Source organism: Pristis pectinata, chromosome 21, assembly GCF_009764475.1.
Source record: "Pristis pectinata isolate sPriPec2 chromosome 21, sPriPec2.1.pri, whole genome shotgun sequence".
In the NCBI taxonomy this organism is placed as follows: Eukaryota; Metazoa; Chordata; class Chondrichthyes; order Rhinopristiformes; family Pristidae; genus Pristis; species Pristis pectinata.
In genome coordinates, this window is record NC_067425.1 from 22,871,650 (window position 1) to 22,897,867 (window position 26,218).

The 26,218-nt window shown below is 40.7% G+C and overlaps 1 protein-coding gene across 8 annotated transcripts in view; it reads left to right on the forward strand.

Moving 5' to 3' along the window:
* Positions 1-26,218, forward strand: part of auts2a (activator of transcription and developmental regulator AUTS2 a) — a 940,688-nt gene that overhangs the window by 222,835 nt on the left and 691,635 nt on the right. For all 8 annotated transcript variants that reach the window (XM_052035563.1, XM_052035562.1, XM_052035568.1 and 5 more), the window contains exon 3: positions 23,673-23,882. In XM_052035563.1, the coding sequence (XP_051891523.1) occupies positions 23,673-23,882 (210 nt within the window). The remainder of the gene's footprint in view (positions 1-23,672; positions 23,883-26,218) is intronic.

The following is a 26,218-nucleotide window of genomic DNA, read 5'->3' on the forward strand; positions in this document are numbered from 1 at the left end:
GTATGACAGTCATGTTGAATGGAATAGATGCAGAACAGAACTAGCAGCTCATAACTGGGCACCCATGAGGCACCGTGGACCATCATCAGCAGCAGAAATGTACGGTGTAATTATCTGTAATCTCATGACCTGGAATCTCCCTTACTCCATCTTCCCACCAAAATGGGAGATCTGCACTTGTTCAATGAGGAGTGTAGAAGCGCAGAACCAAGCTTATCTGAAAACAAGGTGCCAGTCTGGGGAAACCACGACACAGGACAATGTGTGTGCTGAAGAGCAAAAGCAGTACGCAGAGAGTGTGTGGCGTTTGCAAAATTCACTGCAGATACTCACCTAGGCTACTCCAGTCGCACCTCCCAAGCTTGTGATCTTTACCACCAGTTAGAACAAAGGGAGCTGGCTCATGAGAACACCACCCTCTGCAGGATTCCCTCCACGTCACACATACAATCTGGACATGAAAACATATCACTGTTCCTTCGTTGTCACTGAATTTAAATACTGGCATTTCTTACCCGACACCATTGTTGGAGTACCTTCACCAGAAAGGCTGCAGAGTTTCAAGAAAGTGGCTCACCAACATCTTCTCAGGGCAATTAGAATGGTTAACTAATGCTGGCTAGAGCAATTAAACACTGGACACTGTACCAAGTAAACTTGTGACAGGAGGGATTAAACATTGACATTATATCAACTTTATACCAACTGACTCAGTGACAAGAGGGATTAAACCCTGGCACAGCACCAAGTAAACTCATGATAGAATGGATTATTTGTTAGCATTTTCCCATGTACTCAGCGACAGGCCAGATTAAACACTGACACCATAGCAAGAGAATTTAAACATCACTATTAAACCAAGACAGATTACATCAAGTGGGCAAAACACGAGAGCAGAGATAAGAAACCCTGAGATGAACGTTGATGAAAATTGTTCAGTCTCTCTAATGGTTGTTTGATGTGCTCTTCAGATTTGTTTTCCAAGTGGTGAAGATGAACATTATGCCTAAAATGGTTAAGCACACATTAAGTTCCCTTTATTCACCACGGGGTGAAAAGACTACTGTAGCAATGTGTTTTTGAGCCTCTGTCAGTACCCTTCAATCTAGGGGTATCTTTTTATATTCATATTTGGCATCTGGGTGCTGCCAGCATTTACTGTTCATCCCTAATTGCCCTTGAGGTGGTGGTGAGCCGCTTTCTCAAACTGCTCTAGTCCTCTGATACTTCCACAGTTCTCTTGGATGGGAACTTCTAGGATTTAGACTCAGCATTGGTGAAGGACTGGCAATACATTTCCAAGTCAGGATGATGTCGGGGGGTTGGTGTTGGGTGGGGGTGATCTGCAGTTGGTGATGCTCCCATTCACTTATCCTTCTTGGTGGTAGAGATCATGGAGTTAGAGGTACTGTCAGAGCATCCTAGGTGAGTAACTGCAGAGCATTTTGTAGATGGTACACACTGCAGCCACTGTGCATTGGTGATGAAGGGAATGAAGCTGGGAGTGGTTGAAGGGGTTCCAATCAAGCAGATTGCTTTGTTCTGGGTGGTGTCCAGCTTTTTGAGAGCTGCAGGCACAGCACCAAAACTGGCAAGTGGAGAGTATACTATCACATTCCTGATTCATGCCTTGTAGATGCTGGAAAGGTCTTGGAGTGTCAAGGAGGTGAGGCACCTCCTGCAGGATATCCAGCCTCTCACCTGCTCTTGTAGCCATGGTATTTATATGGCTGGTCTAACAGATTTTATGGTCAATGGTGCCACAATATGTGCAGCACCGTGTAAGGGCAGGTGAGAAAGTGAGATGTTTATGGAATTTAACTGAGATGTGTGGGGAAAAAAAAAGCGTCATGGTGGGTGCGTAAACTTGATTTTGTTGCTGTACAACAGTACAGTGGTTTTACCAAGAGACAATACCTCTGCTGTTTATATGTTATTCCCATTCCTGTTAAAAGGCAGCTATGTAATAACAGATTCTACAACTAAAATGATGTGGAATGAAGGAGTCTGAGGCAATTTGCACTAAAGTGTTTTTGGAAAAGTATATTTAATTCAACATAAACTCTCTCTTCCTCGACCCATCACCAAATTTTACCTTATGCCACACTTCACTCTACCTCTGATACGAAGTACAAAGACTGCAATGTATGGAAACTTGTTTTGCTTCCAGCTGGGGTAAACCCGTGGATAAGAAAGCTTTAAAGGCAATAAAAAAAAACAAAAAATAAACATCTCCTGTAGAGAACAGGATCTTCACTGCTCCAAGCATTCTGAAGCCTGGGGTATCAAGTACTTTGAAATCTTTCTTGGATGAATCGAATTTGATCCGGTCCCTGGTGTTAGATGAAGATCATTATCAGCAAACTATATGCACCAGAGCAACTAAAGCAACTGGTATCCAGGTTCCTGCTGTACTTGAGATGGCTGCTGGGATAAGTGCAGCAGTCCCCATTTTTTTCAGCAGGCTCATGCGAGCCTTTTGACAAATATTCCCTTTAATGAGGTGTCCATTCACTTGCAGCAAAGGACTAGACGCACGTGGACACAGCAGTCAGCGCAGATATTCCTTTGTAAAGGCCAAATGTTAGAAAACTGAAATGCAAATAAAAATTACTAAGTAGAGTCAGTAGACCAGGGAGTGCCTGTGGAGAGAGAAACGGAATTAATGTTTCAAGATAGTGACATTTTGTCAGAACCAAATAATGTTCATTTTATTGTTGCTGGAATAATAGGGATGTGTATTGTTATAGGGGCAAGTACACTCCTTGCACATTGTACTGCTTTACTCGTGTAGAAATCACAGATGTATCTCTTGGTAGTACATGGCCTGTAATCTGAAAATAATAACAATGTAAGCCTCAGACTTGAAGAAGTGTTAATAAGAAACAAAACTCAGGGCAACAAAAGGTAATAGTCAAATGAATAAGATTCTCTATGGCACAAATAATGTAAACGGTCATTTTGACTCTTCAAAAAAAATTTAACCCAACTTGTGGTGATTGCGTTGGCTAAAGGTGTGGAAGACTGCCTGCAGTGAACATGGAGGTCAATGACATGGAAGAATTCAGAAAAATTAAGCAAAAATGTGAACTTTCGACAGTTTACTGAAAGGTGAAAGCAATGAAGACAAGTTCAGCTATATCGACTCATAGAATTATACAGCATGAAAACAGGCTCTTCAGCCGATCATGTCCAGGCCGACCAAGCTGCCTATCTGACTCTAGTCCCATTTGCCTATGTTTGAGCTATATCCCTCTAAACCTTTCTTATCCATATACCTGTCCAAAGGTCTTTAAAACATTGTAATTGTACCTGCCTCTACCACTTCCTCTGGCAATAAACTTGAATTTAAGTTCCCGAGCTTCAGAATTGAACTAGTGTTTTTGGAGCAATGACCCAGAACTCTGGCTGCTAGCCTAGTGACTTAACCATTATGCTACCATACCCCCTGGATTGGACCTTCTCAAAAGCTGGGAGGTTATTCGGGAAATGAACGAGTCCTGACAAGATCTTCAGCCCACACCTTGAGCTGAAATGAAATCACCAGATCCCCAGATACAAGTTTGAGAACCTGAGATAGGAATCATGTATGGCTGTGGATGATTTCCTTACAAGGCTTAGAAACACAGGCAATTAATGTATTTTGAAGGAAATGGGTTGGTGAACCAAATCGTTTGGGGATCAACATATCAGAGAAAGAGAAAGCTTTAATCTGGAAGGAGAATCTCACCATCACACAGGCTGTAGATACAGCCAGGCACAAGAAGCCACAAATAGACGTATGAAGACACTGACCACTCAAACAGCCAATAAAATCGGTTGTGGGAACAGAAGCCGGTCTAACACAATTGGACAACACAAACAAAAGAATGAAAACTAGATTGAAAGAAGGAGGGGCTTTGGACAAGCACGTGAGCTCACAGAATACATAAAACCACTTTCCTTACGCGTGGTAAGCTGAGGCACTGGGTGATGTTCAATTCATAAGTGAAATCCTGTAGAGGAAATGCCAAAGGAAGAATAAACATTAGCGTAGAAATAAAATTCAACAGTCCATACGATGGACAATGGCAGGGAACTTGAAGACGCAGTAGATATTGGAACTGTATGTGTGCATGGAATCACTGGATGGACCAGCAGATGACTTGGAGCAGAATTCATCTGTAGTCTGTAGCAGGATAACAAACTCAAGAACATCAGCAGCAGTGCTTGGTGCAATTTCTACAGCAACTGAATTAGCTGCCACTACATCGCCAACTTAACACACCAACTCATTGCTGAGAGGGTTGACTCCATAATCCAATATCCCAACACCTGAATGACATGAATGATGCTTTTAAAGCCTGCAAGTAATGACGCAAAGTTTTACAACAGATCATCCAAGTTAAAAGTCTTAAGAAAATGGGGAACTTTTTTTTACTAAAAAGGAAAAGTGAATTTATGTAATTGCAAGAAATGGGATCTATGTTATTACGTGTAAGTACACTATTAATACTTAGTGCACTGCAATTTTGCACTATTATAAAATCACATATTGTATCTCTTGCCTGTAGTCTGAAAATAAGCACGATGTGAGCCACAAATTTGAGTCTTAAAGTGTAATTAGGTAACCAATCTCTGTGAACAGGAGGTAACAGTCCAGAAAGGAAGTATTTCTTTGTTAATTTACAATCCAAGAGCAGTGCAGATGTGAGACAGAGGCATAGATTACAGCTATAGGTAGAATCAGCCATTGCTGTTAAACCAATTTTGTACCAGATGCTCCTCTGTCATTCAGGGAAACGTATTAAATCTCTGCATTGGGAGTTTTCCAACAAAAAGAGCCTCTTTGTATATAAACCTTGCCACGACAGTAATATTTTGGTTAAAAATAACAAACCCATTAACACCAAGTACCAAGCAACAAGGATTGGAACCTGGTAAGCACACTCAGCAGTTAACCAAAATCCACACCACTTAGAAAGACCACTCCATGCTGCCACGGTGAAAACGCTGCTCTACTGTTCTCCTCCAGCCAACAACCAATATGTTGCCCTCTTAAAGAAGAACCAGGCTTCCATTCAGACAGGACAGCCCCTTCTGCTTGTGCAAAGTGATTGACAGAGGCTTGGGAGATGCCTTCATTAATTAATTGATACTGAAGAACTAGAGCTTTCTTTAAAGTTACCTGTGGGAAATATGGAATATTGATCTTTGCTTCTATTGGTGTCAGGCAAGATTCATTTGCTATTGATGTAAAATTGATGTAGTAGACTTCAAATTTGCTGCTGAGCGAGAATAGTGGGCAGTATAAGGATCTAATTCAGTTGTATTGATCAAGTGCCAGCCATGGTACAGTGGTTGCACTCCTCACTCCTGCCTGTGAATGGGAAGATCCTGGGTTTAAGCTTCAGTGCAGAGGTCTAAACACGTGATTCAACCCAACATTTTGGTGCTGCATTAAGAGAATGCTGCATAGTTGGAGGTTCCTTCTTTAGAACAAAGAACATAGAACAATACAGCACAGGAACAGGCCCTTTGGCCCACAATGTCTGTGCCAAACATGATGCCAAATCAAACTAAATCTCTTCTTCCTGCACATGATCCATATCCCTCCATTACCTGCACATTCATGTGTCTATCTAAAACCCCCTTAAATGCCACTCTCGTATCTGCCTCCACCACCACCCCTGGCAGCACGTTCCAGGCACCCACCACTCTCTGTGTAAAATAAACCTTGCCCTGCACATCTCCTTTATACTTCCCCCCTCTCACCTTAAATGCATGTCCTCTAGTACTGGACATTTCTACCCTGGGGAAAAGATTCTTACTATCTATCCTGTCTATGCCTCTCATAATTTTATAAACTTCTAACAGGAAGAGATATTAACCAAGGGCTGCGTAAAATGTTCCCAGGGCAAAGAGAAGCAGAGAATCTTTCTTGAGATTTATTCCAAAAGTTGAAAAGCTGGTCATTAGCTCACTACTATTTTGGGACTTTTAAACTAGCTGTCATATTTTCTACATTGCAACAGTCAGTAAACAGTGTCAGTATTATATCAGCATGAAGCCCTTTGAAAGCCCTCTGGCTGTAATAATAAGTCCTGTAACAACATAGTTGTTTCTTTAACTGTCTGGTGATTCTTGTCTGCAATTGCTAATTGCAAGGGAGCATTGTGATGCCTCCCAGGTCGAACATCCCCTGCCACCTATAGTTGTAGTTTGCACTTGAAGAATAAACAAGTGTGTCGAAGTGCCAGATCGAATTAGGAAAGTAATGGAACATAATAGGGAGAGGAGAAAGCAGTCAGTCATAACTGTACCCTTGAAGGAACAAGATTCACTAAATTTGAATGAATTATGTGTGATGAGGCAGTTCTTTTATGTATCCAACTTGTGTGGTGAAAGTAATGATCCAGCAACAACGTGGAGAATTAACATACAATCTTATGGAATCGTCAAAATGTTATACCGCTTCTGGGCATCACTGGTGTTCCTGATATATCAGATAATTGGGGATATAAATAAAAACTATGGTTGAAAATATCCATTAAGATATCTTGAGAGGAACAATTGTGTAAAGTTTTGAGTAGAGGCTCTTTGTTAGAAGCACACTATAGCACTGTGCAACAAAACCACTGTGACCTTTAGTTATATAACACTTTTAAAACAGCAAAAGACCCCAAAGCACTTAACAGGGGTGTTATCAAGCAAGAGACAAAACACCACTAAAGTACAATTAATACATCTGTATACATTTCAAATTGTCAATAATTAACATTGTGATACTGTTTATAAAAAGTCATTGAAAATCCCAAAATTATTCAGAGCATTTTGCATTTCATAGATTTCAATATTTGCCCCAAGATTCCTTTGGTTTGCTATAGGCTGGGCCTTTAGAAAAGTACTTTCCTTAGCTTCATGAAGGCTTTTTTCAGTAAATATACTACTCAGTACTTTAACACAAAATACTTGATCACAAGTCATAGTGATTGGCCATGTTACTTCTGAGTTATGGAGCAGAAAATATCTGTCTCTTGATAACTACTGAAAGATGTGCAATGGAGTTTGTGAGCTCTTTTCCAGATATCCGGTGAGTGCCAGATTAGGCATGGCTGTTCTATCACTGCAACTTTGGACAAGATTTGGAATAATTGATCCCAGTAAAACTTTGTATCTCCAGGTAATAGGGAAAATCTCTTTGTCTTTTCTGAGTCTGAGCTATTTTTCATGTTATCCATTATACTCCACGGCTTCTGCAGTAACCTCCACTTGTGCTGCTATTTAAACAGAAAACTACATGGAAACTAATTTATGCCTCCTCCTTGAAGTGGCAGTGCTGAATTTAATTCAGTATGCAAACACTTGCAGTTTGTGACATGATGTATGAAATGCTTTCTTTTGGCACTCACAATTTGTTGTCGAGCCTCTTACATCAATCAGTCCAAATGCACCATTTAAGAGGGATGACTTTACTGCTGCATTCTGCAACTGTTGTCTGCTCAGCATTTCAAGATTAATATTCTCTCAGTCATCATATTGTGTTTTGCTGACACTCATATTGACTGTTGTGAAGCTGCCCTTATAAGTGCCTTATTTAAGTCTGGTGAGAAGGACGTGGAACATTTTTGATCCTCAGCAATGCAGAGCGCGGGCAATATATTCTTGTCTTCTTCGTCGGGGAGATTCTTTCTCTTTTCAGATGAAGATGCGTGGGGAGGTGACAGAGTGGAACGAGTTAGATTGGGTTTTACTGAACTGTAAAAAGTGCACTTTCTGTTGGTGGTCCACAGTAAATGATGACGGACAGAGCTGGAGTCTGTCTAGGACAGCAAGGTGCTGCTGAGGGCAAGATTATAAACACAGGAATCTTCTGACAATGCAAAGTCATTCCTTATCCAATAGGATTTTGAAATATTTGAATTAAAAGAACATAAAATGCTTTTTCAAAAACCCAATTGAATTTCAGTTATCTTATAATCAGTGTCCCTGTCGAAGGTGACCGCAATTTTATTGGCTGTTGATAAACCCAAGGGCAAAATACAGAAGAGGAAGAGATAAGGTCATCAGAATGGGAACGGAAGCCGTTCCCCGGGGATGATCTAGCTACAATTGGATAGATAACAGTGAAGTCATGTGAGGGCAGTCCCACTGAATTGGAAAACGAGAGAGTCGTTGGAGGAGAACACCATGATTGACCTTGTCAAGGGTTTGGGGGAGGTCGAGGAGGACAAGTGAGATAGAGCGCCATGGTCATAGGCAGCGGATGTTACCTTGGCGAAGGCTGTTTCACTGCTTCTGTGAAGTGGAAAGCTGAACACTTAAGCAACCTTGAATGAACGGGAGAGGTGGTTCACTACAGTTTTCCCAAAAAAAGGTCTTGTCAGCAAAGCTTTAATTTATGTTATAATCTATTACAGTTGCTGCCAAAATTGAACATTTTGTGTTAGCTAAGCAGAAATTTTGTTGTAATCTTTACTACAAACTCACAAAAATATTATCTATTATACCCACTGAGCTCTCTCCTTCATGGATGTCCTTTAATTTCCAGGGAGCAATTTTGGTGTAGATGTCTTGTTTGTAGATACGTACAGACCGAGTTTTCTATCTATTGAGATAATTTAGAATTTAATCAGAACAAACTTCCCTTCCTAGATACATTTAGCAGAGCAGCATTGTGATTAGTTTAGAAACCTGGAGTAGAATGATTTCAGGGTTGAGAAGGACTCATAGTTTTCATGTCCATTCACATTAGGTTAGTGTTAAGCAGCTTATGGCTTCAATAAACACATTAGGCCTGTAGCAACAGTTCCAGCTTCTTGAGACCTCTTGAGCAGGGATTGTAGCTAATTGGTTTCATTAATGTGCAGTAAAGTCAAGAGAATTGTAACCTTCTTTTTCACATTTCCATTATTAATATTAGGATCTCTTTGGATAAGTAAAAGCTGAGGCTATCACCGCAGAAGCAACTGCCCAGAAATTCCAGTGCACCAATAGGGTCTCCTTGAATGCCACAGATGAGGGGGTGAAGACCATTTTAATCCACCACATTAAGCGTCACTGCATCTGAGGTCTAGACCGGGCATTGCAAGTTCTTGCAGGTAAAAAATATGCCACCTGGTTCTTGTTTCCCAAGGCCAGACTCTAGAGGTCGTAGGTCACAGATTAAGTTCGAGAGGGCTGGTGGCGTTGGAAGCTGACGAGTGGGGGATGTTGTGGGTTGTAATCAGAAACTAGGAGCAAAGCAGTATATCAGGATCATTTGCATCAGGACCATCAAGAGGAATTGCAGGATCGGAAAGGATTGGGGGTGTGGAGTTGGGTAGAGACCAGAATTGGGGTGTACTGAATTATTTGTCTTTTGATTAGCTTACAGGCCTCCCATTTTAGCATTGCAGGTTTTCAAACCATACCGTCCTGGAAGTGCCGAACAATGGGGTGTCACCAGGATGATATGGTCCAAGTTCGCCTGCATTTTATTACATTGGGAATGATGTCATGCTCTGCAGTCCGTGACATTGGAAATAGCATTGGGCTTGCAGGAGTGACTAACATTGGAAATATCTGGTTGAATTTTCTAAGTATACAAAATGACCCAGAAATGACGATTGCTGTATTTCACTCTAGAAAGTATCGATTTTCAACTGTTGAATGCTGAAAGGAAAACCAGCACTTTGCAATTGAATCGTTCATCCCCAGTAAAGAATTTATAGTCACTAAACAGTCTTAAGTATTTGCATTTTTCACAGTAACATTGATTTGACTTTTTCTGGATAAAACCGCCACTCCTGAGCCAGATTGTTGTCAGATTTGTGCTATGTGTGTCTGTCCTGCAGGAATTGAGATTACACGTGCTCATTTCCCAGTAGGGTGTAGACTCATTGATTTGGACTGAATATGAAGCTCGAAGTCACGGGTTGAAGGTTCACGGAGCAGCTGGCTGCATCAACAAGTTTTCATGAAAGTTCTCATTGATCCTGAAAAGTGCTGAGTACATGATAAGGGCACTACATTGTGCATAGATGGGCTTTTTGGCCCAACAGCCCATACCAGCATTTATACTTTGTGTGTACTCTACTTGCTCATTTCCTTTAGATCTGTCATGGTTTACTTCCATCACATGCACAGCCAGTTTCCCCTTGTTCTGATATTCACCTTAATTTGGCAAAGTTCCACTTTTTTATCTCTTTATTCTTCATTTATTAATCTTCCAGAGTTGTACAGTATGGAAACAGGCCCTCTGGCGCACCAACTACATGTTGACCATCAAACACCTATTTACATTAATCCTATACTAATGACCCACATTCCCACCAAGTCCCCCTCCAGAGTCTACCACTCACCTGCACACTCAGGGCATTTTATAATGGCTGTCAATTTTGTACTGTCCACATGGAAATTCTTCTGCATGTCCACAGAATGGAAGCCCTTCAAAATTAAAAAAAAACTCCATCAGGTCACCTCATTTTTCCAGAGAGGGGAACCCTACTGCGTGACTGGAAGCTGTACCCTCATCAGGATTGTTAATCATTTTGTCCTTTCTCCAATGTTTTTCTGCTCTTTATTGAGACCAGAACTGTGCAAAATACTCTTACATATCACTGAACCAAGGCTCTTCTTTTGAAGTCACTTCTCTGTTCTTGGATTCCAATGTGACTTTATCCAACTATGATGTATTGCATTCAAGTGCAACCGTGGTATGGCAAGAAACAGCATGCCCAGTGGAATATTGGGTTGTCCACACCAGTACTTGTTCCAGTCATGCTATAGATGTGAAGAGGCTATTTAACTCAGGCTGTTAGTGCAGAATTAGAGAGCAAGAGTTTACAGGAACAAATCACAGGCCGTCCTTGAGGTTTTAATGGAGCTTCTTTCAAGAGAAGTGGTCTCAGGTAATTATTTAAAGTTACTGAAAATAAAAAAAATGAAGATGCTTTAAATCTGAAATAAAAATATAAAGTGCAGGAAATACTTTGCAGATCAGGCAGTGTTAGTGGAGAGAGAAACACAATTGACATTTCAGCTCAACGATCCTTCGTAATATCTGCAAAAATGAGAAAAATAAATGGGTTTTGTGGGGGAGAGGTGGATAAAACAAAGGGAATGTTGGTGATAGGGTGGAGACTAAAGTTGTCAAGGGACTGCAATATGTTCAGTGCAGTCTAGCTAGTAAGTGAATGAGGGCTGTTGGAGACGGAGAAAAAAATCTAAAGAACATGCTTGAAGTATGAGGATACTGAGGCAGAAATGTAGTAGTGGCTGGAAATAAAGAGGAGAATCCTGGAAAAAAAACAGCAAATCAGGCAGCACCTGTAGAGCAAGGAAAGCAGTGAATGTTGCTCGCCACTCCCAACATAAAGAGCAAAGGCTGGTCATCCGATATTGTTGAATTTGATATTGGGTCTCGAGGGTTACAACACATCCACACACTCACCGTGTTCTGATGTTTGGCTCCTTTTTGGCCTCAACCGCAGCATGCAGCACTGAGTCCATTCAGTTCAACAGAGGGGAATGGAGTGCACAGTGAGTTCATTCATTTCAGTGGAGGGGAATAAATGCATGGAATCTACTTATTATTGTGATATTTGCATTTGTTGAATTATTTAATTTTATTTTTTTAATTGTTTAAAAATGTTCTTGTGTTTTTATTTTAATTTGCATATGCTAAATCTTCAATTTTTTAATTGATTCATTGTTTTTTTTTAATGGATTTTGAATTTTGTGGACATTAAGAAATGTTCATCATCATCGACAGCTAGTTTAGCCAGCGGCTTGGCTTTGCCAGTTCTCAGATTTTTCAGCTGTTTTGTGGATAGGGTTTGTTTTCTTCCAGCCACCCCTCGTACGCCTTCAATATTGTACATCATGCGGCCATTGCAAAGGATCTCATTGTTTAACATTGGGACTGTTACACGTAGCAGCAAATTCATAAAAGGTTTGGTTTTTCATGCAGTCAGTCGTGAAAAACAAACCGCTGGGGTAACTCAGTGGGTCAGGCAGCATCTGTGGAGGGAAATGGACAGCTGATTTAGCGTTATACAGCACAGAAACAGGCCCTTCGGCCCTCCATGTCTATGCCGCCTCATCTACACTAACCCCGTTTAACCGCATCGTTTTCTGCTTCGCCCTGCTGTGCCCGCACCCTCTTCACATTGTCCGGACCACTTCCAATCGCCCTCGCTCTCCCTGCCTCATCCTGCGCCACATTGCACTTGACTGGCTGCCCCTTCGCTCCGTCCATCCCTGCGCCTGGTTCACCCTACACGGTCCGCTAGGCCATCACCCTTTCAGGTCCGCTTGAGCTCCAGCCTGCAGTAAGTATTCCTTTCAGGTCCGCTTGAATCCAGATTTGCCTTCTCCCTTTCAGGTCCGCTTTGAGTTCCTCCCCGCCGCCCGTTCCCTCTGCGCCCCGCGTGGTTCGCCCTCACCCCCGCTCTGCCTCCTCAGCCTGGTTCATGCTTCCCCCTTACCTGGTGCACTGGCTCGTCGTCCTGCACCTCTTCACGTTGCCTGGTCTACTTCCAATCGCCCGCCCCCGCTCCCGCTCTCCCTGCGCCACATTGCACTTGACTGACTGCCTCTTCGCTCCGTCCATACCTGCGCCTGGTTCACCCTACACGGTCCGCTTGCGCTCCAGCCTGCAGTCTTCCTCCCAGGTCCGCTTGAACCCAGGCCTGCCTTCTCCCTTTTAGGTCCGCTTTGAGCTCCTGCCCGCCGCCCGTTCCCTCTGCGCCCCGCGTGGTTCGCCCTCGCCCCCGCTCTGCCTCCTCAGCCTGGTTCATGCCTCCCGCTTCAGTGTTTCAGATTGAGACCCTTCATCTGTTTGTTACTGTTGGTCCCAGCACCTGCATTCTCTTGTGTCTCTAGTCAATGGTGAATATGGACAGCTCGTCACTGGCACTGAGTCATGGCCCCCTTGCTCCTTTTCTTTCAGTGGTATCCTAAACATTTACACTGCTTTGCATTCTTTTATAAAATACTCTGGACCTAATCTCTTCACCTTGCAGGTAGGATGTCATTATCATGAGCATTTTGTTTTTTAACTTTATGATTTCTGCAATTGATGAAACAGTTGGTTGTGTTAAAATAATACAAACTGTTCATTGCAATTCTAGCATAAAATTCCTTGGGATTTATTTTCTCCACATATCATGATCCCGTTGCTCTTTGGTGATGCCTGTTCCCAAGAGCATGTATGAACTTAAGAAATACATGAACTCAAACTTCTTGCCTCATCCTGTTCCAGAGGTTTCTTTCTTCTGTTGGTTGTCACTGCTCTTGCAGGTCATGTAAATTCTTTGAGTGTGTCTTCAGGCTTTATTTTGTTTTAATAATAAATCTGTTCTGTTTGCCCTGTGCCAGGCAGACACTGGAAGAACAGTAAATTATGCAGACACACCAGGGATCATGCGAGCTATTGTTCGGCATTGTATCTGTACACAGCACACACTGACAGCCTACTTTATCAGCAGTGCAGAGCTGGTAAATATCTCACTGACTAGTTCTTAAATACGTTTCCAATGAATGTCAAGCTCTTAAATTAGATGACCACTTCAAAAAGGATAAAGTGGCATGCTTTTTATTGTGAAACTTATTCACCCCCATCATAAGGGCATTTGCCGAGGACAATTTTATGAAACTCAAATTCATCACTAGGAATGGTAATAAAGACATCCACTTGTGAGCCATCTGTGACAGTCTTCCTCTCATATTTATTAAGTAGGAAAGAACTACTTAACTGATAAATGGCTAAAAGATTTGGTCAAAATAGCTGCACCACGATAATGTCTATAGCCCTAGGGATATTCTTAATGAGCAGTGGCTCCAAAGGGAAGAAAGGTACTGTTTTATTTATATAGCAGTTTTCATTGCCCCTGCGTGACCCAAAGTGCTCTGAAGCAAGTCAAGCACTTTAAATGCAATTGCCGTTGTAACATAGAGAACAGGGCAGCCAGATTTTTGCACAGCAAGTTCCTACAATTAGCATTGTAATAAACATTGGCCTGGGAGAAAAATGTTCTGTAGTAATTGGGTGGAGACTTGTATCTTTCTGGCTTGTGCAGTAAATGCTGCCTTGCTGGTGGAGGAGAATGGAACATGTGTATTCGTCCAAATGGAATCTGAATCAGGGGAATTCTGTAAGATGGGTGTTGTCCAGTTCGCCCAATCCCTTAGGCTGTGACCCTTCACGGACCCTGTAAGCCCAATTTGTTTACCCTGATTTATTTTTTCCAAAATTATTGCTGAACAGAAAATGAATCCATGACTCTTAGTTCCTTGTAAATACGATGTCCACAACACACTGAGTGAAAGCTGCAACCTCCTCAACAACTGTTTTTCCTTCATAATTTTGTATCAATAGATAGGGAGATATCTATTGATAGGTAGATAGAGAGCTTGGCTCTCCCATTCATTTTGTTTTTTGATAACTTACTGTATATGCTCAGGGTGTTTGCATAGATTCATTCAGCCTTCCAGATGTTACCTACCTGTTAAGACATTGGGCTAGTCAGGCACCGAATCCTGAAATAAAAATTAAAACAGTGAACATTGCATATGCCAAAAGTATAAACTGTTTAAAATAAATGGAAGAGATTTAACTCCCTGAATAACAGTGAAGCTGATGGCAATTCCCCTGTTTATATCTGCATGGTGCAGCAATCTCAGACAAGGTGCAGACATGTGGTGAATTCCAAAGTTGGTGCACTCGGTCACTCAGGTAGGTTCTCTCAGTTTAGATCTTCTGATTCAAAACTCCTGAAGCTATTCGTAACTCCTGGCTTTATACGTCTGTAATTTAGTGGAGATTTGGGACTTCTGAGTAGAGGCACAGATGTGAACTTCCACAGAGCTGATTGCTGATCTCAGGACTCCTATCCTTCTCAGCCCACCACCTATTCTAAAGCAACAAAAGATCTGCTGGAGGAACTCAACAGGTCAAGCAGCATCTGTGGGGGGGGGGGGGGGGGGAGGAAGGGGAAGGAATGGTCGACGATCCGGATTGAAACTCTGCCTATTTTAGAGGTTGGATTTAGAGAAGTATTTTAGGAGGAAATTATATGGAAATTATTTATGTGCTTGGCAGCTTTATTTGATTTAAGAGATACATATTTGATTTCCATTGTTCATTGTCACGTTCAGTGGTGATGGAAAGTATATTTTGAAGAGGATTATGATAGCTGTTCAGCTTAATTGAGCTAATCCAGAGAATGAGTGCAAACTGAAGAGGAGAAAATATCTTACAAGATGCTGTTAATGTTTCTTACTTCAGAATTTTTACTACTCGGTACTGGAAATGTCAGTGTTTGTTTATTTTCTGACTGCAGATGAATATTCTGAGTAACTATTATTATGCTTGTGCCTGCTGTTTGTTACTTTAATAAATCTATCCTGTGGTTTGCAGCCTAATCATGGTCGATTGTGTTCTACTACTTTATTAAGTTTAGAAGATATCAAGAGAGCTTGTAATGTCTCCTGTAAATTAAATTTAAGCATCATTGTTAGTACCTTGGACAGACTACACAATAAACTATCAGACAAATAACGAGTCACTCCAGTTTATGGGAAGTTAAACTCCCTTACAGGACCAGTGTTTGCCACAAAGCACAAAAGAAATATTTGAGTCAAACCAAAATGTAACACCTGTCTCCGGTTAATGAGGGTTGTCTGGTTCCTCAAATCAAAACTGGTCATTATTGAGTGATTTATAGCAGCTGATTTTAGACACTTTGTTCCAATAGTATTCCTGCATCAGATTTTCAGCCCGAAAACTGACTTGCAAGGCCACATTGATGCAGATGAGTGGAGACAAAGAATTAACTGAGGTTGGGTACCTGAAGGAAGCAGATTGCTTCACTTTCCCATGTAATTCAGACAAGTTGAATCCTGGTGTGCAGCTGTTCATCGTTAGTCTTGTTTATATGAAGGCTTTAAATCCACTTCCATCCCTATTAAGCTTTATTTAGCTTAATAAGAACTGTGCAAAATGGTATTTAGTCCTAATTAACATCAAATTCAAATCCTACTTTCCCTGAAGTTGAAGTAATTCTTTTAACCCCTTTGGTACCTGTTAGGGTGATTTGGGTCTCTGCCGTTACTTGTCCCTCAAATTTCAAAGTGTTTCTGCTGTGTTATTTAGGCACAGCTCCCTGTCCACTTTTGTGGAGACCAAGCTTGTTCAAACACCAGTGAGATGAACAATGGCAAAGGCTTTATTTGGTAGTCTTGCTAGAGAGGATTATGGTTGGGGCTGTAGACAACATTTGCTCTTCTTCATGTAGTCCACCCTGCCTCTGAACCTGAGGTGAAATTCAGATCACATTTTCCACTCTCTTCACCCAGCTTGACCCCTGTCTCTACTGATTTTCTGCTGAAATCTTTATCCATAAAGATTGTGAGTTCACATGATTATTCCAGTGCACTCTACATAGGCTTATAGGGGGCAGAATGTGAGAGACTGAGGCCACTGAGAGTCATTGTCCTTGTGGTAACTCACACTATCCTATGTGCCCATCACTCTTGTGCTTATTGATCTACATTAACTTCAATGAAGCAACGACATGATTTTAAAATTCTCATCCTTATTTCTGAACTCCTCTTTGCCCCTCCTTTTTCTGTCATGTTCTTCATTCCTCCAACCCTTTGATATACATGTACAGTTTTTATGCTTTGGAAAGTCACTCCAATCTTCCCTCCCCAATCAAATCTCTTTGCGTTTCTTTCTCCCTTTAAGACAAAGTAAAAATCTGCCTCTTTAATCAAGGTTTTGATCACCTGCTCCTTCTCAGGAGTTTTTGATTGATAGTGTTCCTGTGAAGGGCCTTGGCATATTTTGCTGCGTTAAAGGTCATGTATAAGTGCAGGTTAGTTGTTCAACAAAGTAGATCATTGTGCTGAAATCACAAGACATAATGGTGCTAATGCACAGCTCACCCAAACATCTGAAACTCTGCTGTCCACATCCAAACTTGCACCACCTTTCTGTGACCTGTATTGGTTCCCACTGTCCAAATACATCCTTTTGGAGTTTACCCCTCAACCTTTCCAGCAGTTCTGCATTCCTCCTCCTTAAACCCTATCCCCTTGACCAAGATTTTAGATCATCAGTCTTGATCTTTTCTCTTTAGCTTCAAGTCAATTTTTCCTTGGATTATCCTCCTCTGAGGCACCTTTAGACGATTCTCGACATGAAATATGTTCTCTAGGTTCCAGTTGTTGTTATGCTGAGGCGATCTAGACATAATGGTTAACTCCTGTGTCAGGTAGTTTTCACTCAGTGGTAGCCGGATCTGAACTGATTCTGTTCAGCTCTTTTTAGTCTGATTGTGGTTTGGGGGCAACTTGCTCTGTTTAAAGTGCAAGCAATCAGTTTCTTTGCTGCCAAGGGTCAACTGTGCTTGCAGGCCAGTGGTTTCTCAGATTCTATGCATGATGTTTGCTTTATACTTATTGAGGGATGGAACTAAATGAGAAGCTGAAAAACGCCACCTTTGGTGGTGCTTAATAGTATGAACGACTTAAAAGTCATATTTGGTGGCTTTGGAACACCAGCTTCAGAACATTATCCCCTCTATCAGTCCAGATACAGTTTGTAAATAAGCTTTTATTTACACTGACCTTATTAGATGGAATTTATAACACAGAAACTTTGAAGTTTTTGAGAGACAAAGTAATGACAGTGAGCTACATCTCCCTGACAGGTAATGAAGGAGTTGAAATAATTCCTCTAACTTCAGGGAAAGCAGGATTTGAATTTGATGTTAATTAGGACTAAGTACCATTTTGGCGCAACTAGTGTTCATGCTCCACACAAACTCCACCCACCCTATTCATCTAACCTTCTCAACATATCCTTGTTTTCCTTTCTCCCTATATATTATCTAGCATCCCATTAAATGTGGCTATGTTGTTTTCTTCAACAAACCGCCACATAAAGACATTTCTCTTCAGTTCCTTATTGGATTTATTAGTGGCTATTTAAAGTCTTGAATACAATAACTTCCGAGTGGATTATGGTAATTGTCACCTTGATCATATTGTTGAGGATATCAAATAAATTGAAATTAATTAGATAAAGAGGAGAAATTGCTGAGGGTTAGCATGGTATTCTAATTTTTAGGCAGGGCGAGGAGGTCTTGGTGTTGGATTGGATCATGTTCAGCAAGTGACAGTGTGATTGTTGATTAGCCAGTCATGAGTATTCCCTTCAAGAGGATTTTGAAAGCAGGGTGAGTGCTCCCAAACTGGAATTTCTTGAAAGATGGAAATAATATCAGAAATGGTGGCATTTTTTTGCATTGCTAATAATTGTGAAACATTCAGGAAATTTGGCAGATTGCATTAAATTAGTTGTTGGAAACTTATAGGCATTTTGGAAATAGTGGAGGTCTAAACAATGAAAGTCTAAATGGTGAATTCTAAAATATGGGTTTTGCAGAGTTGTAAATTACCTTGTCATTGACTGTACTTGATCTTGCTGCTCGAATGTGATCAAAAACATTTTTTTTAAACCATTCTAATATTTAGAGTTGTTTAGGTGGGTAACAAAACACTGGCAAACTAATTGCCAAAATTGCAAGTATTGTAGAAAGCTGAAAAACCTCTCCCTCAAGTGGCCTGTCTCGGTACTTAATGAGAATGTTTTCTTTATAGGGCCATGTTCTCTCTCGTAATGCTGCCTATTTGTAGAATGGACATCTTGTTCCACAAAGGCCCAAGGGAATTGCAAACGGATCAGTTGAGCTCACAAAGCAAATGTAATGGAAAAATCTATATAATAAAACGGACTATTGGGCTGTTACACTCAATTCAGGGCACTGGCCTTATGAAAAACATACTTGATAAGCTTTCTTTGAATTTGAGATGTGAGATAAACCCGTTTGGCCTTTCTGTTATTGTGATATGGGCAGGCCTTACATTACAGGGTCATTTTTTATTTGTTCCCAGCAGTAGCAAGCTGCTAGCTTGTCTCTCTGCAGTAGAGCGAGATTCAGTAGAGATTAACAGCTGACTTTCACGAGCATTATACTTGCTGACATCCCAGATGAAAGCTGGCAGGAAGTGACAGTGAAAAATTGGGCATTTAAGAGGCCACTGTCAGGGACCCAGCAAAAGGGCCCTCTGCAGATCATAAGTAGATTGGAAGGGAAATGCAGCTTGGGAATGAGACAGAGTTCCCAGGGATAGGAGAGGACCAAGGATTTCCATTGTGTCTGGAAGACTGTATCACCTGGCCCACAAGGAAAATTGCAAAATAAATAATAACTTGCTCTATTTTGGACACCTACTAGTCTTGAATCCAGATTACAACAATTGTAGTCTGGTAGTGAGAATATTAAGATTTCAGATTAAAGTTGCAGCCATACACTTATGATATTATCAGAACCTCGGCTGAATATTTGAAGAGTGACTCCATGGACAACAGTGGCCTAGGTTCTTGCAGTTCCTGGTAACGAGTGGAGGGATTTAAAATTAACTCTCACTCTATTTCAAACGAGGTGCTTGCATTGATGTTGACATCGATTTTGAAAGGTGAAGCTTATTTTCTTATTTGCAAGGAGAGAAATGGAGATTAGGAAACGATTTGATGTGGTAATATGCCTTCAACCCTCTACTTATTGTTTCTCATCTATTCTCCTGCTGTAATCCAAGTAAACAAATCTGATGCATTATTCTCCTGCATTAGAGCGATCGTTTCATGTTGATCAACTCTGTGCACATGGTATGAAAGTTAAATCTCTTGAAAACAAGCACTCATGAAATATTTATGTACAGGCTGTTACGAGTGACAGGAGGTCATGAAATTAAGTCCCACTTCACAACGTGAGCATGTAATCTAAGATAATATTACCAGTACTGTCCTTGAGGAGTGATGCACTGTCAAAGGTGTGATAGTTTGGATGTGATTCTGAACCGAGGCTTTATCTGCCTAATCAGATGGATGTAAGTGATTCCTTGGAACTACCTGAAGAACAGGGTATACACCTGGTATTCTAGAAGACATTTATCCCTCAACCTGCATTATAGATGCACATGAGCAGCTCATAGATCAAACTGCATTTTATGATCTAGCAATGCCACTTTTCCTCACAATAATCTGTTGTTTTAGTGACTAGTCATTGAGTCATCCAGCACAGAAAGAGGCCCTTCTCCCCACTATGCTCATGCCAACTATTGTTCTTATCTATAATAATCCCATTTACCTGTAGCCTTCTCTTTTACTGTACTTTTTCATGTTGCATGAAATATATGTAAATCTTGAATATAAAACAAACTGCAAATGCTGAAAATCTAAAATAAAAACAGGAAGTGCTGGAAATATTCAACAGGACAGGCTGCATCTGTGGGAAGGGAAAGAGATTTAATGGTTCAAGTTGAAGATCCTTCATTAACTTTGCTTCTCTACCCACAGATGTGGCCTGACCTGCTTGAGTATTTCCAGCACTTTCTGTTTTTATATGAGTGGTCTTTATTGAATGATCAAACAATTAACTATTGCTCAGCAACCCTCTCTGTTCCTTAAAATACAAATTTGCTGTGTTTGGATTTCATTTACTTCAGATTATTTTAAAATAAAAAGGATTTTTATTTAATTTTTTAAACAGTTTGTTTATGACATCCAAAATCTCAGCTGCATTTGTCAATCTTTATTCTGTTCACACTAAAAGTTGATTGAAAGGTTAATTTTAAAAATATGCTTTTTATACCCTGGTTTGTTGTCTGTTAAAATTCTTCACTATGATCTTAACAGTGGCTGTGCCTCAAGAGGCTTTTGTTAGTTTTGAAGCTTTTTTGGTTGTCCTGAGGAGGTGGCAGTCACTATTAAAATGCACGTTTTGCAATGTATATGTTGTAGCACCTGCTGTTTCACACCAAACAGCTGGTGATAGAATGATACAAGGCTTTTAAAACTTAGCACGTGTGTGCCAAATAAAAAGGGCATTGTTCTTTGAACTCTTTAACCCACAGTGGTTCCCACTGGAATACATTGCTGAGGGCACAAAAGGTTATGTTGTTAGCATAACTGCATGTGCCTGGCACAGAACTGCTTTTTTTTTTGTCTCTTGATGCGTCACGTGATTTTTATTGAGTTTCACCGTGACAGATGTTTTTTGAGCACTAGGACCAATGTCTTCACACTTCAGTGGTCCTATAGAAAAAAAAGCCATTGGTTTTGAGTTGCTTTGGTGCTGTTGAATGCAAGCTGAAAATAGCAAGCACGCTGGGGCTGAAGGAGTGGTTTCTCTTTCCTTTGGGGCCAAGACTAAATCCATCCCAAGGGGATTTTGGTGTTAAATCCTCTTGCATTTCTGCCAGTTGAACAGAGCCTGAAGGGAAATGTGTCTGGACAATTTCAGTCTAGCTCCCAGTGGGTGTGCGTCCATAATACAGCCTCTGCACTCAATCCTTCACTAACAGAGCAACCTTATCCAGACGGCTCATAATAATATGCTTTGTGAGAAACAAAAATAACATTGCAAATTTAGTACTTTTGTGTAATTACAGTTCAGGGGATCTGGTGTGTCTGGAAAAATTTGGGTTGCTTGTGACTGCACTTCGAAGTATAATCATAGAATTGCACAGCACAGATATAGGCTTTTTTAGCCTACCTCGTCCATGCCGACCTTGATGCCTGCCTATGCTAATCCCATTTGCCTGCATTTGGCCCATATATCTCCATACCTTTCCTTTCTAAGTACTGTCCAAACTTTCTTTAAATGCTATATGTCCACTGTCTGCCCCGATCAAATTCCATCTTCTTCAGTCCTTTGTCACTTCCACTTAACACCTCCCGGCTTCTGACATTATTCCCACTTTCCTCCCTCATCTGCCTATCACCACCCACCCCCTACCCCACCCTACCCTCACCTGGATCCACCTATCATCCAGCTCTTGCTCCACCCCTTCCCTCCACCTTTTTATACTGGCTGTCTCCCCTCTATCTCTCCAGTCCAGATGAAAGGTCTTGACTCGAAGTGTCGACTGCCCATTTCCCTCCATAGAAGGTGCCTGACCTGCTGAGTTACTCCAGTGCTTTTTGTATTGCTCCAGATTTTCCAGCATCTGCAGTCTCTTGTGTCTCTATTATAATTGTATCATTGTAATTGAATACAGTGACAATTTTGGTATAAAAAGCATTGAACTGACTGAAACACAAAATGCAGTTATCTTGAACAAGACCAGGATGATGGCAGTGGCCAACATTCTCTTTTGGTTTTGGATTTTGAGCTCCTGCAGTCTTTTGCTGCAGCTGAAGTTATCTTGTACTTGGAGTGCTTCTTGGAATTAATGTTTATTTTTAAAGTAAGAATGCATTTGTCTGCTCTTGAATAAATTCTCAGCCACAGCTTGTTTATTGGCTTGGTTCTGTGTACTGAGAAAGACTTCAGGTTCATTGAGTTGCAGGAAGGAGGCCATTCAAATCATTAAGTCCATGACGGCTCTCCACAAGAGCGGGCCAAACAATCCCGTTCCTCAGCTCTTTTCCTAGAGCCTTTGATTTTTATTTTCCTCTTGGGTGTCCATCCAGTTCATGATGATTGCATTTCAGACAGTGAATCGAAACTGTGCCTTCTCAGTCCTTTCCCATCTTGGCCAAGGTTTTATAGTGTGGCTAGAGTTCCCATTCAGGGTCATGAAGCCATGCCTTCGTAGAAAAGCCCATGTGTGGATCTTGGTAGAGTACAGGAAGAGGCTCGACAGTGATGCACCCTCGCCAGGACAGTGTAGCTTGTCATCAGTAACTCCTGAACCAAGACCTATGAGGACAAAATAATCAGTATCCATTATCCAGTTTTTCAGTTTGTTCATTTGAGCTCAGCTGATTCTTTCTCAGTTTCTTGGGCCTTCATTGAACAAGATCCCCATTCATCAAATAGGTATCAGTTGAATCATAATAGTACAACCAAGGCCATTCAGCCCATTTAGTCTAATACTATGGAGACTAAAAAGGTTGCCTTACAAAGAAAGCATTCTGACTGAGCACCTAATCAAGCCACATATGGCAGAGACTTCATGTCTTTTCTAGCACTTGTGTGATGTTAGTTATTTCACTAATGTTTTATTTCTCTCATAAACCAGTCAGTATGTCAGTACAGTTAAGAAAAACTACATTTCATTAATATCTTACTAAAATGTGTTCGAGTATCTTTTTAAAAAGTCGATCGATTGTCTGGACAGAAGTCATTTGCAATCTGATGTATCTGAGATTTTAGATTTCAGCACTGCAAACAGTAAACATCTGGAATGAAGCAGGCTAGGAGAGAAAGCAAGAATTAAAAATATCTGAGCCAAATACTGATTTAACCTGCTTATAGTTTGACCAAAATAAGAAACAAATGCTGTCAATTCCAAAGACAACAATTTTTGTTAACTACTTAATGTTACCACTCTTATGTATTGTTGCTGTGTTCTGTTGGTCTTTTAACATTATTCTGTAATGTGCGTTAGGAAAGATTTATTGATAATTTTATACCACAAGACTGAATTTATAGAATTAGTTATTGATTTGTAAATTTGAACAGCACTTTGTCCACTTGAATGATTTTTCATAACGATACAATCTTTGCAATTCAACCAGATTGGTTTCTGCATGTTGAATAGTTAAAGTTATGAAATACTTGGTGAATGAAGTAAAAATATTGATATGATGGTAGTAAACAGTTTGATGTATAGAATGCCTTTTTTTATTGCAGAAAGACATTGCGTTAAAACCCCATGAGCGCTTGGAGAAGCTTCAGAATCCCCTTGCAAAGAAAAAACGCAACGAACTGCAAAATGGCTTAAGTTTCCATGCCAACAAGAATAGGCACAGCTACCGCCATGGAAGTTCTGACAGGGAAAATGACCACAGCTTGAGTCATGGCCATGGAAAGCAGAAGCGCTTTCAGAAGAGGCACAGACAGGTAGGACATTATGGGACACCCCCTAAATGAAGGTTTACCCCATTTCATTTTGTTCTACTGATATGGCCAGTTCGTTCCTCAACAGTTCCCTAAAATCAGAGTGGGCAGATCATGTATAAAGGTAATTGGTGGGCACCCAATTATTTTCAGGTCTGTCTTTTATGTTTTATGAACTTAGGACTATAAATTATGTGAGTTAAAGTATGACTGTACAATGTGTACTGTGAAATATTTCTGAAATCTCAAGCTTGAAGTTGTATGATTGGTAAATGTGTGAGATGAAGATGTTACTCTGCCTCAAATGCTGTGACGGGTTCAGCAGAACATCGATATTGGTTTTTATGCCCCTGCTTTCTAGCTGATCACCAATACGTGGTGTTTTTTGAAAGGTGGCTTCCAGTTGAGCTGATGCGAGTATTCCTTTGGTATTGGTGTCTGTAGTTGGTTATTCACAACATTGATATCATTAATTTTATTTGACTGCCAAAAAGTTGGGGAATTATTGGGGTGACGGGTCTAATAGTCTGAATAGCTCTGACCCTAAATGAGTGGATGGTTGACTGAATTTTACTTTAAAAAAAAATGCCATCTCAGAAAAATGTTTGAGTCCTGGAAATTTCAGTTTAGTTGCAATGGTCACAATTTCTCCATTGCAGGCCTTTGGCTCAAGTCCTGAGATGTTCAGAGGCAGGCCATAAACTGGAAAAATACCACCTTCTGTATAACTTCTAAAATCTAATGGATTAGAATGAGAAACTGCCTAACAGCACATAGTGACTCACATGAGTAGTCAACATGCAGTGTGAGTGGAGATTCAGGAGGTGCAGTGACTTCAGAAAATTTGGAGAACGCCTTCTCACAGAGCAAATCAGATTTGCCTGTATCACATTAGGTTTCTTGAATGTACTTATGGTTTGTGGGTGTCATTGGCAAGGGCAACATTTATTTCCAATGCCTAAATCCCCTTGAGAAAATAATGATGAGTCACCATCCTGAACCACTGCAGTCATTCTGGTGACAGCATGCCCACAATAGTGTTGGGTAGTGAGTTCCAGGATTTACACCAGCCACTGGTGATACGTTTTCCTGTCAACATGGTGTGTCACTTGGACCCTCCAGGTGGTGGTGTTCCTATGTGCTTGCTGTCCTTTTCCATGTGGTGGTTCGTAAGGTGCTTTTGGAGTAGCCACCATGAGTAATTCATTGCATTTTGTCGGTGGTGCATACTGCAGCCATGATGTGCTGGGGGAGTGAATATTTAGGGTGGTGGAGATGGTTCCAAGTGGACAAAGTAAATTTCATGAGTAGAAATCCTTGCAGCCCTTTGTTGAGATGAACAATAATAGACCTGTTGTTTGTCAGGGAACTGATTATGCCTCAGTTCTTTTTCATAACATTTCCTTCTGATTTCGCTCTGATGGTATAGTTTTGGTTGAACTCTTCAGTGGTTTGAACATAGGAGTCCTAAGATACTAATAAAGTGATTCATTGTCATTAAGTTCATTACCCTCATGATAGATTAACAATTTCAGAATGGCAACTGCCATTTCTAGTCCACGATCACAGCTTATTGTTATTCAATTCAAGCACAGGCTCTGCAATATTATTTAGTCTGTGGCTTAGAATAAGGGCAGACAGTTGCAACTTGAAGGTAATGGATATACAGAAATAGATACTTGTTAACTTGATCTCTGTTCAATAAAGATGGAAGACTGAATTAATGGAGCTCAAGTTATGTGTGTGAACTGCACAGAAACCAGGTCATACAGAGAGAGAGGCTTGATAGAAGTAAGAACTGAGACTCTACTCAATAAATGAGCCAGCAAGGGTAAAAGTTAAAGTAGCAGAGCAGGGTGAAGTGTCGACTTAGATCAAATACATTCCTAGGTGAGGAGAACTGGACCTAGTCCTGAAGTAGCTTTAAGGAGTGTTCACATTTCATTGTAGTTTGATGTTTATTCTCATTGAAAAGAGTGTTTACTTGATCCATCCAAAAGTATAATTTACACCCATTATACCAGCGTATTACTAGTAGTGCCATTTTCAAGTTAATTAATGCAATTAATTAGGGTTATTTAAACTTTTGAAGATTGCTGTAATGCTTTGATCCAAAACAACATTTTTAATCAGGGAATACTTCCATCCAGCCACAATGGTTGCCTGAACCTGTCAATTGGAAACCATATGCTGGCAGTTGCAGGAGATTCTGTAAGAAAAGTCATCCTTTACCTATTAGAAGAGACTGGCAATTATGCTTTGAATTAATTTTGATTTAATACAACTGCTTTAAAAAGTGGAGTTCGTCCTCTTTTGTTGCGCTTGGTGCTTATGTGCGT